The sequence below is a fragment of the Protomyctophum parallelum genome, assembly GCF_964188405.1.
Source record: "Protomyctophum parallelum genome assembly, chromosome: 1".
Lineage (NCBI taxonomy): Eukaryota > Metazoa > Chordata > Actinopteri > Myctophiformes > Myctophidae > Protomyctophum > Protomyctophum parallelum.
The window spans coordinates 70,103,500-70,119,432 of record NC_139697.1 but is presented as its reverse complement, the minus strand read 5'-3'; the positions used below and the strand labels follow the sequence as shown (position 1 = coordinate 70,119,432).

Below are 15,933 nucleotides of genomic sequence, written 5' to 3'. Positions count from 1 at the left end.
GACTTGGATTCATCATAGCTTTGAAGGTGGGAGCTCCTGCGGCGACCATGTTGACTTTCACGGGCTTTTCAAGTCAAAGCAAACAAGAGTGTCAGTTTACCCAGGATTCCACAGTCCCTGAGTGATTGGATAACACTGCTGATGGTGGTCGTGTAAGGGTGGGGGTGGTGGGGGCTTTAAGCAACCTCATTCAATTCAATTCAATTCAATTCAATTCAATTCAATTCAATTCAATTGAAAGGGCTTTATCGGCATGAGAAAACATATGTTTACATTGCCAAAGCAAAAAGCACAATACAACAATACAATCAAAACAAAAATTATGTACATTTGAAAGTCAGAATCTTCAATAAATCAATTTCTATGTACCAAGATCACTCGATGCAGATAGTGCAGGAAGGAATACACACAATGATTAGTCTTTAGGGTCTTTAGTCATTCATTGTAGTTCAGTAAAAGAGAATAGTTATATTGCCTGTATGGCACAGAGGAGACTCTTTGTGTCTCCATAGGGAACCACTGCTGGTCATTAAAATTGATTGGCTTAGGAATGCAACAAAAAACTAAACATATTCATGAATTCAACTCTCCATGGGGTAAGTAATTGATAGAAAATAATCACACTCATGTGAAGTGAGGGGCTCCTTTGGGGGCCTGCACAAAAGTCCATAGACTTGGCTGCTACATGATGTCACGGGGGGCATGAATAACACAAACATAACACATTAAAAGAGTTACAAACAGCACAGTTTTTTCAGGTGAAAACTTGAATATAAACATTGTGAAGGATGGCGCTAAAGAAAAGATCACTTGTTTAAAATGTTATGGTTTTGAGATATCAAGTGGAAGATTTTGGCCTAAGGGTGGCGCTATAGAGGAAAGGCAATTGGTTTCACCAAAATCACTATAGGGGAACGTGAAGGTGCACAGCGGATTTCATGGCAAGCCAGCCAGTAGTTTTTCCAGATATGTTGTTTGGGATCAAAGTGGTTGACAAATGGCTGGACAGATGGACTGATAGCTACAAGCGGGGCTACAATTTCAACAGAGACGGTGGTATGATGGGGGAACTCTCTGGATTTTTTCCCCCTGTCAGTTAAAGAAATAAACATAATGCCAGTGAACTCTTAAATCCCCTCCATTCCTCCTCAAAGGTCCTGACCTATGAGAAGTTTGTTTGGATAAAAATTACATGGAAAAAAGCAAAAGCTTGTGCAGACTGACTGCGCCTGATGCTGTTTATCTCTAGAGGAATAACCTCCCGATAGATGAGGGCATTTTACTCACCATCCCACCACAACAACTGTCGCAAGAACAGTGATAAATGACTGCAAACTCCCATTTTAAGCCTGCGAGAGAACCAGCAATTGTCCTCTGTCAATATACAGTCTTGAAGTCTTCTGAGTAAGAGGTTTACTCAAATAGCATATAATAATGTAAATATGCTTCCAGTGTGTCCCTTTATACAGTATATACATGTTGACCCTTGCCTAATGCAAAAATCAAGAACAACTTGTCAGACAACTCTCGAATAGATTGAACCGATATTTCATTATAGAATTCTGTTCCCACCGGGGAATAGCAGAGCCCACTGGTGGTGCTGGGGAGGTGTTGGGAGAAAGTTTACAGGCGCATACAAGTCCAGGAACAAAAGACAAGAGGAAGAACAGAGACTGAGGTGAGCTTAAAAAAAACCAAGCAATTGGTCAGCTGATTGTCACGTCAGCGTATGACGTGTGGGCTTTGCATAGCTCCGTTGTAATAAGCATCCGTATGCACCACAGTGTGTAACACCTCGAGTATAGGCTACCTGCCTGAACTAACCTCGCAAGCTATGTATCATTAACTTTGTTTGTTATTTGGAACAAGATTCCAAATTCTTCGAGGCCCTTGTTCGCTCAAACTTTTGAGTTTGGGTTGGTGGTGGTATGGCATAGTTGGCATAGTTTAACTGATTATCTGGTCGATCTTTGTCATAGGCCTACATCTTGTATCTACACAGTATAGCTCTGTGGCATACTTGTCCTTTCCTATGTTTATATTTGTGTGACCGTTTCAATAGCAGGGAAGAAACAACAGAGGGATTTCGGACCAAAGTTCTACTATATTTCCAGTGGTTCAGACATCATGCTGCTTGCCATGCCTGAATAATAAAGTAATACGCCCCAAGAGGCCGTGGTTTACGGTTTTAGTACAGCTGTGCGGCATTGTCAGGTACAACGTGGTGCAGAGTTCCTATAACCTTGTTCTAAAAGCAGTAATAATGATACGTTGCGTGTGCTTCGACCACAGCTTAGTAAATCATTATCAAGGAACAGAACTATCCATTTTACTCATACATGATGCTAGTCTGAAACAAATGAGTCCAATTGTACGTGAGTGAATTGGGGTGGAGCATACGGTTGCGGCACGTTCACGAGTCACGTCTTGTCATGTCAAGTTCAAAACACTCCTTGCACGTGTGTGTGTGTGTGTGTGTGTGTGTGTGTGTGTGTGTGTGTGTGTGTGTGTGTGTGTGTGAGGGGGAGGGGTGGCTGATATATATTTTTGTTCACCTACTGTTAGCGCAGAGTCTGATTAATTTGAACTACATTGTGCTTGGCCAGAGAATACACAAGCTCAACGTGCTGTAGCATGGCGGCGATTTAATATTAATATTATACAAGTTGAAACAGGCACACTTTCACTTCTGCTCGTCCAAGATGTTCGTGATTCCATTCTGTAAGACGTATTAGTTAAACTTGCACCATGCAGAGCCTGACACATGAAAGAGTTTTGTCATTAGGTCGGGTCATTAGGCAACGGAGCAATTATTCCCATAAAAAACACACCCAGTTGATTTCTCTGACTCTTAAACGCCCCATGAAGCTCCAGAGCAGTGTTGGTGAGGGACGGAAAGTGCTTTGAGGCAGGTGCCGGATGCTAGGTAATGGTCATGCGGTTAGCGGTTAGCAGTAGGTGGCATACTGGGCTGATGGTCTCTCCTGGCACCCTAGCCCACATTAATGAATGGAAGGCATATAATTCATTCAGGATTACGCTCCAATGATTTTTGGTGAACAATAACCTTTGGAATATGGCTCCACATTTTTGGTACCCTTCCAGTCCGCTAAATGCTCACAGTTTCTTAACAACACATTCATGTGAAGCCTTATTGTGAAGACACAATATTATGTTTAAGAAAATAACACACGCACGCATGCACTCTTGGGAGTTGTGCTCATTTGGGATTTTCCACCACGATGATTTGCTTTTTGGACAAGTACCCCGCAGTCTCATTAAATCATTTAGCTCTGCGTGCCTCAGCTCAACCCCCTTTCCAGTTTCTCTAGATTCAGACTCAGAGGACAGCTGTAGTCAGTGGATTGTTTATTTTCAGTGGGGCTGTCTGCAGGTCAGTTTTTATAGTCCCTTTTTTTACCCAAAAATGTGCTACTGTCTGTTACTGACTTGCATTTCATAATTTGTGCTAACACAGTGGACTCCGTTGCCCCTCAAATCACCCCATTTATCTGTCACAGTGTGGTTCACAGGCAGGGTGTGATTGTAGCATATCTATGGGATGGCCTGGGTCTGTGTGCCTTGTATTAATGTGGAATGTTTGCCTTGCCAGCTGCTTCCTGGAGAACTGATGAGCTCCTCTGGGAACTGTGCTGGCCTACGCAATGGGTAACGTGAATGAGGGATAAACAGAGGAGATACAGTATGTAGTACTAGGAAGACAGACCATTAGTTTAGTTTAGTTAAGTTAAGTTAGTTAGTTCATACATTACATTAATCCATAATCTACCTTGATATTCTCCTCTCAGGGAGAATAATCTGTAATCTTTTACATTTCACAGCATAAAACAGACGTGGCAGCAACTGACACACGTGCACGCGCACACGTGCACACACACACACACACACACACACACACACACTTTCCAGACACCCATCTGCATAGGCTACATACAAACATAGACACACCTTTTCCCGGTGCATAATCTACTGAGGTGTTGAGGTCACTCAGTGTCAGGGTCTGGCATTCTTGAATATAACTCAGGCTGTGTGTTCCTTCCTGATTAGGAAACACCTAGCAACCCAGCCAACTGCCTTTACTGACACACCGTTGTTTTATGGCAAACTTCTCACCGTTCTTACCTTTATTCTTCTGTGCTCGTTTGCCAATTTTAGGTGTTTCCCCGACAGAACGAATGAGGAACCTGAGGTCCCCAATCCGGTCCCCGATCCCCAAACTGGGCAGCCCCATCCCCATCCCCACTGGGCACATGTCCGGCCTGCAGAAACTGCCTCAATGCACGCGCTGTGGCAATGGCATTGTGTAAGTATACTCAAGACAAGAGCTTGTGTTGTTTCTTTAAAAGTGCTGAACCAGCCAAGACCTCAGGGATTACATCTGCAATTACGTAGGGGTCTTCTCTGTCATAGAGCTTCTTGTCATTTAAAAAAACGCCCAAACGAATTCACTTAGACAATGTGTGAACAGTTTGGCAAACAATGACAGAACACACAGTAAATTTTGCGATTTTATCCATTTGTAACTTTGAGAGTGTATAATCAAATGGACCCATAACGGCCCATTTGGTTACATTTTACGCTCAAATTGATTCAAGCATTAGCAACAGCTTGAATGTTGCTGTTCTTTCTCAAATCTTGAATACATACCAGGCCAAAGGCAGCTATGTTTGTTGGAGCCTAATCCAACATAGACGTTTTATGCCCCAAAGTGGAGGGCTGTAATGAATCGTAAACTCACACAGGCTTAGTGTTCCTGCCTTTTTATTCACCCCGAATCCTAAAGGATACAAAGTGAGTGTGACCCTCAAGCGAGTTCGACAAAGCCACAGTCTACTAAAAAGATGAAAGGGTAATACCGTCTTGAAAATGACATTGCCTTGTCATTTATATTGGTGGTTGGGCAAATTATCTTTATTGCCAAACTGTTATTTTAGGACCAAATTGCTGGTCATAAAGCATGTTATCAAAGCTCCCTGGGGTAATGTAAAGGAACTTCCCTGGATCAGAAACAATGGGGGTACGTTGTACAGGAAAACATGCACTAACAGGTCTTCTTTCAACAGCACTGAGGGGAAAACGATCTGCATGTGTAATTTCTAATCATTAAACCGATCTCTACAGGCTATACACTGCTCCCTTTTCCCACACACACACACACACACACACACACACACACACACACACACACACACACACACACACACACACACACACACACACACACACACACAATCAACACACATTATGTGCACACACAGACATGCTCCTGTTCTTATATATTTACACACCTGTGTGTGTGTGTGTGTGTGTGTGTGTGTGTGTGTGTGTGTGTGTGTGTGTGTGTGTGTGTGTGTGTGTGTGTGTGTGTGTGTGTGTGTGTGTGTGTGTGTGTACACACTCATGCGCACCCGCACACACGAAACAGGTACTGGTAATCCCCCTGCTTTAAAAGCACTTGCAGGTAAACAGTTATGTCATGCGTGCAGCTAGCGCTACACACTAACAAGAGAGCGTTGTGGGGGCCTGGGCCGTGGCTCAGCGGTCCAGGCACCCAATTGGCTGGTAGTCCAGTCTGGCAGTGTGCCGCGGGTTCGACTCCCCGATCCTGACGGCCTTTACTGCGTGTCACTCCCCCATCTCTCTCCCCATTTCCTGTCAGCCTACTGTCTGTCCCTCTATAAAAAAATATAAAAATAAAGGCGAAAGCCACAAAAACAAACATTAAAAAAAGAGAGCGTTGTGGGACGGAGCTCACCTGGGCACAATGAGCCTGTTCTGTTCCTGGAACCTTTACACAGGAGTTTACATATAGGTACAGGGCACCAGTCTTATGTTTTATACCTCACACATAACGGGGCTGAAGGGTGAATACAGTATCTTAAAAAAAATAAACTTTATGGAGCCTGCAAGCTGGAGAAGAAGGCTTGTAACAGGCGGTCCTGAACGTCTGGATTTGGGAGGAAGTTGAGTAAATGAGGAACCCCTCCTTCAAGCCAGTACTGTTCTCATGCCCTTGGCCGAGGCTGGGCCTCCACATGCACCAGCCTGCTCAATGCACACTTCTGACATTAACCCATTCTGACATGAGATCAGATTCTAAAAAATAAATGTCTTCTACATCCTGACAGTTTTCATTCTGACCTGAGATCAGATTCTAAAAATGTCTTCTATGTCAGTCGCTCTTCGATTTTTCAAAAATAGCAGACCTACAAGCTCGTAGCGCGCCACTCAGTGGCGCGCTATGACCTTGTAGATCTGCTATTTTTCAATAGCTAAAGCACGACATGATGCTAACACCAAAATGGGTTAAGTATTTTGGTTAATGTCACTCACTGTAGGTTAAGGACAGAGTGACTTTTTGCATACCTGGCTTTGAATGAAGACCAAGAGGCTGTGATAGGAATCATTCAAATTGTTATTTGGTTACAGCCGCTATAAAAAGGTAAACTCTATAAAATGACAACAGTGTTGAATAAGCATGTTATTCCATTAACCAAAGCAGTCAGTGTGTACTGATGCATTGCATACAGTATCCGTTATCAAGAGCAGGCTGTGACAACATTGTGTAATTTGCATTTTGCTGTATGACATGTACAGTACTGCATGTGCCTCAAATGTTAATTGCAACAAACATAGTGCAGTTGACACCACTGAGCTTCATTATATGTATTAAGCTGCACCGGACACCCATTAGAAAAGGCCACGGATAGAGAAAATGCATGTTATTAAAGATGTTCAGGATCATCCCAATGTTTTTCATTCGCTGATCTACAAGCTCACGGCGCATTGTATTTGCAACGTCTTGTGAGCTTTTAAATCGGCTAGACGGTGCATAAACTAAGTTCAAAGTGGTGAAACTGATGTTGATGCTTTATTAACTCATTTTGCTGGGGCCCCCCCTAGCCTGAAACAACCGCAAGGACTCTACTTTGGAAAAAGTTAAAATGTCTCCGTTTGTCAGCTGACTCTCCCCCGTCACCTTTGTTCCTCCAATGCAGGGGCACCATTGTGAAAGCGAGGGACAAGCTTTACCACCCCGAGTGCTTCATGTGCGACGACTGTGGCGTCAACCTCAAGCAGAAAGGCTACTTCTTCATCGAGGAGAACCTGTACTGCGAGACCCACGCCAAGGCTCGCGTCCAGCCACCCGAGGGCTACGACATCGTCGCAGTCTATCCCAACTCCAAGGTGGAGATCGTCTGAGATAATTATGAGTATGCGGAGCCGGCGGCTATACTGCAGATATGGGGATGCTGAAATGTGGGGGAATGCCATGACCATCATCACTATAGGCCACATCTATCGAAAGCAGGAATGGCGATCTTGAATGAGTCTTTCAGATTATAAATCGGGTTGAGAAATGAATCCACTGGCCAAAAGAGGTGGTTGTTTTTGCTGTAGCTGACAAAGCGTGACAACTCGGTCAACGGATTTGTCAAGTTTGCAGACGATTGGTGGTCAGCTAAAATCCAGTTGGACAGTAGCAGCCAGCTTAAATGTCATGGGCATCATGTTGACTTTAAATAACCCTGGGTCAGCATTCCTATATTAGCTTGATGAATTAAGGCCATATACTTAAATATTATTTCTGTATATTGAGCACAATTTGCAATAACAGAGATTCTGACCGTCCCAACATTTAACAAAACTGACAACTACCAAATCCCTTCATCTACAGTATCGATCTATGTGTTAGATTAGATGCATAGACTATGACTGTACATTAGGTCATAGCATCTGAACTGGACATTCTGAATATTATATTTGTATGCAACAGGAATTTCGGAGGACATACAAGTATCTGCAACAAAACAGCAAACAGGTTTGCCATTGTAGCCCAATTTCCACCATATCACAGCTATATCGAGATTTCAAATAATCTGCAAACTATACATACAGTATGAAGATGATTTTAGACATCATACATGAGATATTGAATTTACATCCACCAGCTCTGGAAAAAAAAACACTCTAGAACAATATGCCTTAATATAACTCCATGTGCTTGTGCTCCAATGCTTACTGAACGGCCATTGTAACAAGGCCCCATTCATGCCTTTATCCTCCATCTACATTTCCAGTTTGCTACATTAGCGCTGTTGACATATATTTGTGGAATATACACTATAGTTAATATAGTAACACCAAGTGATTGACACATTTCTCTCAACAAACTGGTTAACCATGTTTATTTTATTTTATTATTGGTTATTATTTAATTGGTGGCCTGAAAGATCCAATTGTGGATGACGGGAAAAGGCATTGTGTCAGCATTCAGTAAAAAGGTATGACTTCCACAATGGCTTCATTTACTTAGGGAAGAAGGATGAAATACAGTATACAGTAGAAATACTGTAAGATCTTCTGATAAAAATAAGTAACTTTGCCTTGCTGTTATGGTGTGATAAATGACAGGAGGAGTCATTGGTTTCCTTAGACTAACTTTACACATGGATAATATTGGACAGGTTCTTCTAATGCAGCAGTGGAGTGGATTACAACATCAGCTTTTCTTTTATCAAGTCATATAAGTAGTAGTTGATACATTTGGAGGTTACAGTGTATTTTCTTAAGTTGTGAAATGTGTTGCATTCAGACTTTTTCTTTTGTGGATTTGGGTTTCATTTACATTTATTCACTTTGCTACAGGATTTCCATTAACTTATACTGTAATACTACCGGGGATAGATTCATGTGTACATTTTTTTCTAACTTGAATGAATGAATGAGAAATTATATTCATACATGAGTTATTATCATTTCTCATTCAAGTTTGAAAATAGGCAATAACATCGTCAAACAGGCCTATCGTTGTATGATTTGAATGGGTGTTATTGGTGGTATTTTTTAGGATTCATATTGACTCTATCTTAAATGCCCAAATGAGTTGCTTTGTGAAACCTGAACAAATATTGGAGCTTACGAGACACCCACAACACTGTGTGTAATAATTGCGTAACCACTGCATGTTCGAAAATAACCTGTAAGCTTGCTCCTCAAAGGGACCGCAGCAACAACAACAAAAACAGAGAAACAGGGGGAAATAGTTTTGAATGATTAGACAGCATAAAATAGAAATCCACATATTTTCACTAAAGGCGAAGCCACGAAGCATCTCCACTATGGTTTTATAAATATGTATATGACATAATGACATTTACAACATGTATTATTCAACCATCTCTGAGGCGATTTATGAGGGGCACTACGTTACGGGTGCAAAGGTTGAAGAAGCGTGACAGTTTCTCAGTTCCAAACTTCCTTTTGGGTCATGCACCTGACCGAGGAAGGAATTTAAACCTCCGCCCCTCCTAACAGCGGAGAGTTCCAGTTTAAAGAAAGGCGAGCCAGAGTTCAGTGAATCTGTTAAAAGGCATTCCAGGTTGACACCAATATGCTCTCCGCCACCCGTGGCAGCTTTCAAAGATGGCCAGTGCAGATCTGGGACGTGAGACAGGGCCATGGAAAACCGTTGGAAAGTCGTAAAAAGAAAAGCTCGCGGAAATCTAGGGCCTATAGCATGTGGGAATGATATACATTTTGTTTAGAGGTCATTTTGGGGCGATTACAAAGACATAATTATTAATGTTCTACCTTTGAGGAGAGGAAATACTTTGGAACTGTGTTTAGTTTTATTCCCTTTCTAATTCTGAGTGAAAACGTCTGGTCACAGCCAAGTCCACCAACCAGATGTATCACACATTCAACATTTCCTACAACAGAGCAGTGCAGAGGTGTCAAGTATGGTTGGGGCTGGGTTCTCTTTCTGTCTAGAAATGAGAAAGGTTGCAGTGTCCATGCAGCAGTGCAGAAAGTAAACTTGTCATAATGAAGTGCAGGGCTGTCAATCTCGTTTTGTTGTGAATGGTGAGGGAAAGAGTGGTTTATTCCTAATGTTAGACATTATTTTAAATCTATGTTTCTGCTTTTTTAATTTTGATTATAAGTAAGAATCTAAACTGAATTTTGCAGTGCTTGATATGATATCCATTTGTTATTAGATATCTGCACTCTGAAGTGGTGCAAATGTATAGCTGCTGGTATGCCAACTACAGTAGTTCTCTTTGTAAATTATGTGAAATTTTATGACTATCATTGGGTCTTCTTGTCTTTTAAGTATTGTACATATTTGTTGTGTTTGCTTTAGCACATACAGTAACATGTCACTCACATGCCTTCACCTGTCCTGTGTTCTTTAAGCAATTTCTGTTTTCATATGAATCCTCTTCCTTGAGGTTAACTTATTTTTTGTTTTTGTTCTGGTTCTTCATGATTGCTATTTTTTAAGATATAAATAAAGTGAGAAATGCATTAAGATGAAACCTGAGCCTGCATATTATTTACCCAAACTTATTTCCCTTGTGCTATTACTTAACAATTATAGAGCTGTCATTTGTCTTTGTCCTCCACAGACAAACTGTGGAAATAGCCGGGGATTCAATTTATCTACGTTTTTCCCTGCTTGGACATGGCAGATCCCTCCCACGGCGCGGGTCTCAGCCCAGCTGCCCCAAGGTTGCATCTACGGCAGCCTAAATCTCTATAGACATCCACTTCACAGAGGCCCTAAATCTGAGTGTAGAGTTGTCACGTCACAAAAGCAGACTTGTTTTCATATAGCGTCGTTGCCTCTCTTAACACCGCATTAATGAGACCTCAGAACGAAGAAGTATGTTGTGCTTGGATGTGCAGTGACCTTGAAACAGTTATACGTGAAAAAGGGTATGAGGTAATACACAAGAACGTTCTCAACCCAAACATTAAAATAAGCCAAAAAGAAACAACTGTGCTACTAATGTCTACTCAGAGTCTCAGACCTTGTGGAGATCATTTTTCACGGCACCATGAATGCGTCGACATTAATCACCTTTATGTTTTGCCTCTGACAGAGTTACTGAGAACTGGGTCAGGCCGCTGGTGTAACACTGGACTCATACAGTTAGTGTCAGGACAGAGTGCCAATGCCTGTGTATCATACAGTTGTCAAGCTTGGCACAGAACCAAGGGTTTTCTTGTAATCGGGAACAGAAGGCGAGAGGCACCTCATACCCCATTAAATGTCTTTGCGCTTTTAATAATGGCTAATTCACCAACCACACAGTGACTGCATCCACATTATAGTGCCAGGGTAAGGGGGGACAAGGGTGCGAGAAGCCCAGTCAGAGAGAGAGAGAGAGAGAGAGAGAGAGAGAGAGAGAGAAAGAGAGAGAGAAAAGGAGAGAGTGACGAGAGGGAGGTCTACAAAGTGCTGGTTAATGGAGCAGTGATGTGGTTAACGTAGTGGCAAACAGTTACTTCATTGAAAGTCTTTGAGGAATCAACTTTACACGCATTTGTTTAATGTTTCCCATATGCATGACATTTTGTGTGTTAGGCTGCCAGTCTCCAGTCAGTCAGCAAACGGTAGCGTGACAAGCTATGTAGGCAAGTAAGCACATACAATACTGCACTTATACAGTATGGCCAAATGTATGTCTGTCATCTGAGTCATTAACCACACGAACCCTAGCGTTCCTATCCTGGGCATGTCATAATAGGGGAACATTAGACAAAAACAGATGAACACTTGACAAAAATAGCAGATCTACAAGCTAAACTACATCATGACACGCTGTTATAGAATATATGGTAGGTATAGGTTTTCAGTGGTTAAAGATTAGTCTCCCTAATCCATGTTGAAACTAGTCATATATGAGTATCAAGGTTGAGGTGTTTATTTACTGTACAATCTGGACAGTGGGTTAATTGAGAATAAAATAAATTGACCTAACAAATTCCTGGCAGCTTGTTACTGCGTACACAGCACATGAGGTCAACTCACAGATCTGCAGTATAATAAATGAATAGAGAAGACTAGAGATGAACATGCTGTAGCAAAATCGAGAGGGCGTCTCAGCTGCACGGAAAGAATTATCGTACTGTGGCTCCAGAGGTTCAGTTGTGTCATATCAACTATAAACATTTATTCCAATCTAAAGATAAACACTTCATGTTGCCCAGCTACAGAGCCTATTTGGCTCTATGGTCAGTAGTAATACCACCAACATAAACTCTAGTGGATTGTTCATCAGATCTGTAAACACAAAGATGTCTCGTACTCGGAAAGCTTCATAATCATAGCCCAAAAAGCAGCATACCTGGGAGTGGGACATATTTGAATTTGCAAGAAATCCTTAGCGTTACTAGCCTGGCTCCAGCCCTGAATCGCTAGCCACGCCCATTAAACAGTATGTCGCAAGTTACACCTGCTGGTCTGAGACCAATTCTGAGCTATATAATACTGTGACATCACACCGGTGTGCATCAAGTCAACAGGATCCTCCGCAGACATTCCAGAGAGAAGATTGGATAAATTCATACCTTATCCTCCATAGCATGACTCATTTGAAGTAGTGCCATTTTTATGTGGGGACCCAGGAATCAGACATGTTTCAGGATCCAATCCTGTCGCTTACCTTGGTTGTTCTTCCTCCCATACCAGACGCTGGCAGCTTGTAGTCTCGGTTCCAGCCCTTACTCATCTGCGAAGAGAAAGGCCATGGTCACAACTGGAGGCAGAGAGTGTATAGCCGGAAGTATCGGGCCGGAACATCCACCACATGTATTTCCCCCGTCCCGGATACGATATCTTTCGACCAAAACACTTAATTCACAGAGAATGTAAACAGATTTGTAAAGCGGCAATGTCATTTTCAACGAGCGGTACAACTTCCGCCAAAATCCTGCTACTTCCACTATACACTCTTGACCTGCATGGGTAGCTTGCTGTGCAGGTGTGCGTTTGCGGTGTGAATGGATCTTCTTATTTAGTAGCTATTGGTATAATAGGCCTATTCATCATACACATTAAAATATGAATTAAATCCATTGGTATCTATTATTTGGTGGTTCCGCAAGTGATTCACATTTTCATGTCAATGAGCCCCAAAATTTATATAACGCAGTGAACCCACATTTTAAGGGTTATTCAGCTGTCTCTACTGTAGGTGGGGGTCATGGGGAGGTACTGTCTCTACTGTAGGTGGGGGTCATGGGGAGGTAAGAGTGTGACTCACAGTGACTGTGTAGTCACTAGTCAGTGTGTATATACTGTAGTTAAACCAATGATTTGAATAGTCATTCAATAGGACTATAAACTGTGACATTGGGCTAAAATTTCACCTACAGTTTGAAACTGTTTCCCTTTTATAACTCAATGTAACTGCATGAACCCCACTTTAAGAAGACAGACGAATAGTCGAGACAGGTATTGCTGCAGCCTGCAATAGTCATAGTAATATGGTTTATCGTGGCTGACATTGTTGGCAATGAGACGCACACGCGCGCGCGCGCACACGCACACACACACAGCCCTTTTCGGTTTCGGGACCCTCGGTTACCTACCACGGTGGCACGGCGCCGTCCAATTCCAAAATACAGTCCTTTTTGGTGTTCTGAATCTGAGTTCAGGTCTGCGTCATCAGATATAACTTACCACGTAGGTCTACTCTACTGGCTACTGCTACTGACTGTGGAAATGGGGAATCCGGGTTCGCCTCCCCAGCTGAGGCTAGGGCTACACTACTGCCCGGTTTCTCCGCACGTGTAAGTTATTGTTGGTGATTTGATTTGTTTGGGACTCAGTACAGTAGCTCTCTCAAGCTGGTCTTATATAAACATGACAGTTCTTCTAGCAAAAGGTTAATTTAGCTCGTCTTCTTTCTTGTGCTCCTTGTTATAATGTTTGTTTATATCTTTCCGCACGACTGCGCGTGCGTCATGTCCCCGCTCCCCAGCCCAGAGAGCTGTAGGCCTACACAGCTGTACAAGCTTAATTGCCGCTGATTGTTACGTTTGACAGCAGTGGAAAGCACAGCACGTAGGCCTACTGGGCAAGCAGTGTGGTGTTCCCTACTGAGCCTACTGTATGGTACATGTGCTACTTACAGTGAGGGAAATACCACTAATTTTATTTTTATTAAAAAAAAACAATATCCCCCGCGCTATTCCGACCAGTTCCTTTCCCTCCTTCATGCGCCCCGGCCAGGGGGAGGTAGTTTAGAGACCAGCATTACTGCATGTTTTTTTGTGAGGGTACCTATAGTACAGCGGCTAACAGCCATATTGTGAGAGAACCTTTCACTTGGTGATACAAGTGTGAAATTTGGCATGAACATGCCTCCGGGTCACCTCTTTAACTTTTTTAACCGAGCCAGCGAAAAATCCAATATGGCGGTCATTTTTCAAGATGGCCGCCAAATAAAAAAGGCCTTTTGTGGCGGTTCTGGACAACCATGGGTGCGGCCGACTCGAGACCGGGCACTGCACTCCCTGTGGGTGTGTGGAACGTGTGTGTCGAATTTGAAGTCGGTGGGGCGAACGGTTCTCGGGTTACGTGGATTACAGATGTACACACGCACACAAAATTCGTGCAATATAGCAGATCATTGGAACGGTTGTTCGCTTGGTGATACAAGCGTGAAATTTGGCATGAACATGCCTCTGGGTCACCTCTTTAACTTTTTTAACCGAGCCATCCAAGAATCCAATATGGCGGTGCTATTTCAAGATGGCCGCCACATCTAAATGTTAGCCTATGTCTACATTTCTTACACATTTTAGGAAAAATTTCACCATTATAGATAGATAGATAGTTTTTTTTTTTTTTTTTTTTTTTTTTTATTCTTTATAATATATATATATATATTTTTTTGTCATTATTTTTAGTTTTCATACTGAAAATGGTAGCATGCTAATGCTACCATTTTCTAATGCTAATTAGCATGTTAGCATTATCATGTTAGCATGCTATGTTAGCATGCTAGCATATTACCATGTTAGCATTATTATGTTAGCATTAGCATGCTACCATGTTAGCATTAAGTTAGCATTAGCATGCTACCATTTTCAGTATGAAAACTAAAAATAATAACAAAAAAATAAAAAGAATAATATAAAGAATATAAAATAAATAAAAATAAAAATAAAAAAACTATATCTATCTATCTATGATGGTGAAATTTTTCCTAAAATGTGTAAGAAATGTTGACATTCAAATTCGATAGACACGTTCCACACACCCACAGGGAGTGCAGTGCCCGGTCTCGAGTCGGCCGCACCCATGGTTGTCCAGAACCGCCACAAAAGGCCTTTTTTATTTGGCAGCCATCTTGAAAAATGACCGCCATATTGGATTTTTCGTTGGCTCGGTTAAAAAAGTTAAAGAGGTAACCCAGAGGCATGTTCATGCCAAATAACCCCGCCTCGCTGGCTTCCATTGATAATGAATGGTAGACTGCATCGTTTCATCTCCTCGTGAGAACGCAACATAAGAGTACACCACTTTCCACTTTCGCAATCTTTTCATTGTATTTTAAATAAAAAATGTATAAATACAACTTTGAAAGTAAAACATGGGGCATCAGTTTAGTTTGCTCCACCTCAAGAATTATTCACTTCAAAAGCCTCAAAATGGAGAAGAAATAAAGTGTGCACTGTGCAGTCTGGAAAACATTGTCTGTGTGGTTAGCAGGCATGTAGGCATACTCATCCCGGACTCTCTCCTTCATAATGAACGAGACTGATGGGGAAGGAATGCTGCTCCGGCATTTCATCTGGATGTCAGACAGTCTTTTCTGCTGATGGCAGCTGACTGTCAGCTGGGATCTGACGCTCTCATCCAAGTTCAAAACCCAAAGTCAATTCTCATATTTCATGCTTCTTTTCATGCTTCTTTCGTCTGTCACACCTGCACCTCTCCCGTGCTCACAACAGAGAGCACACAGAGCTTTTTATTCTTTTCCCCCATTTTCTTTCTTTGTTCAAACCGGCACATACTGTACTTTGCACATATGGTACCTTACATGATGTAAATGCTGTATATCCCAGCAGCAAAATGATTCCCACATTATCCTGTACACTCTTCAACCAGTA

The 15,933-nt window shown here is 42.1% G+C and overlaps 1 protein-coding gene across 2 annotated transcripts in view; it reads left to right on the top strand.

Annotated features, from left to right (window-relative positions):
* The window catches only part of pdlim4 (PDZ and LIM domain 4), a 56,115-nt gene extending 45,772 nt beyond the window's left edge, over window positions 1-10,343 (top strand). For both annotated transcript variants that reach the window (XM_083788091.1, XM_083788092.1), the window contains exons 6-7: window positions 4,177-4,324; window positions 7,020-10,343. In XM_083788091.1, coding sequence (XP_083644217.1) covers window positions 4,177-4,324; window positions 7,020-7,224 — 353 coding nt within the window. In that variant the 3' untranslated portion in view covers window positions 7,225-10,343. The remainder of the gene's footprint in view (window positions 1-4,176; window positions 4,325-7,019) is intronic.
* Window positions 10,344-15,933: the final 5,590 nt, after the last annotated feature.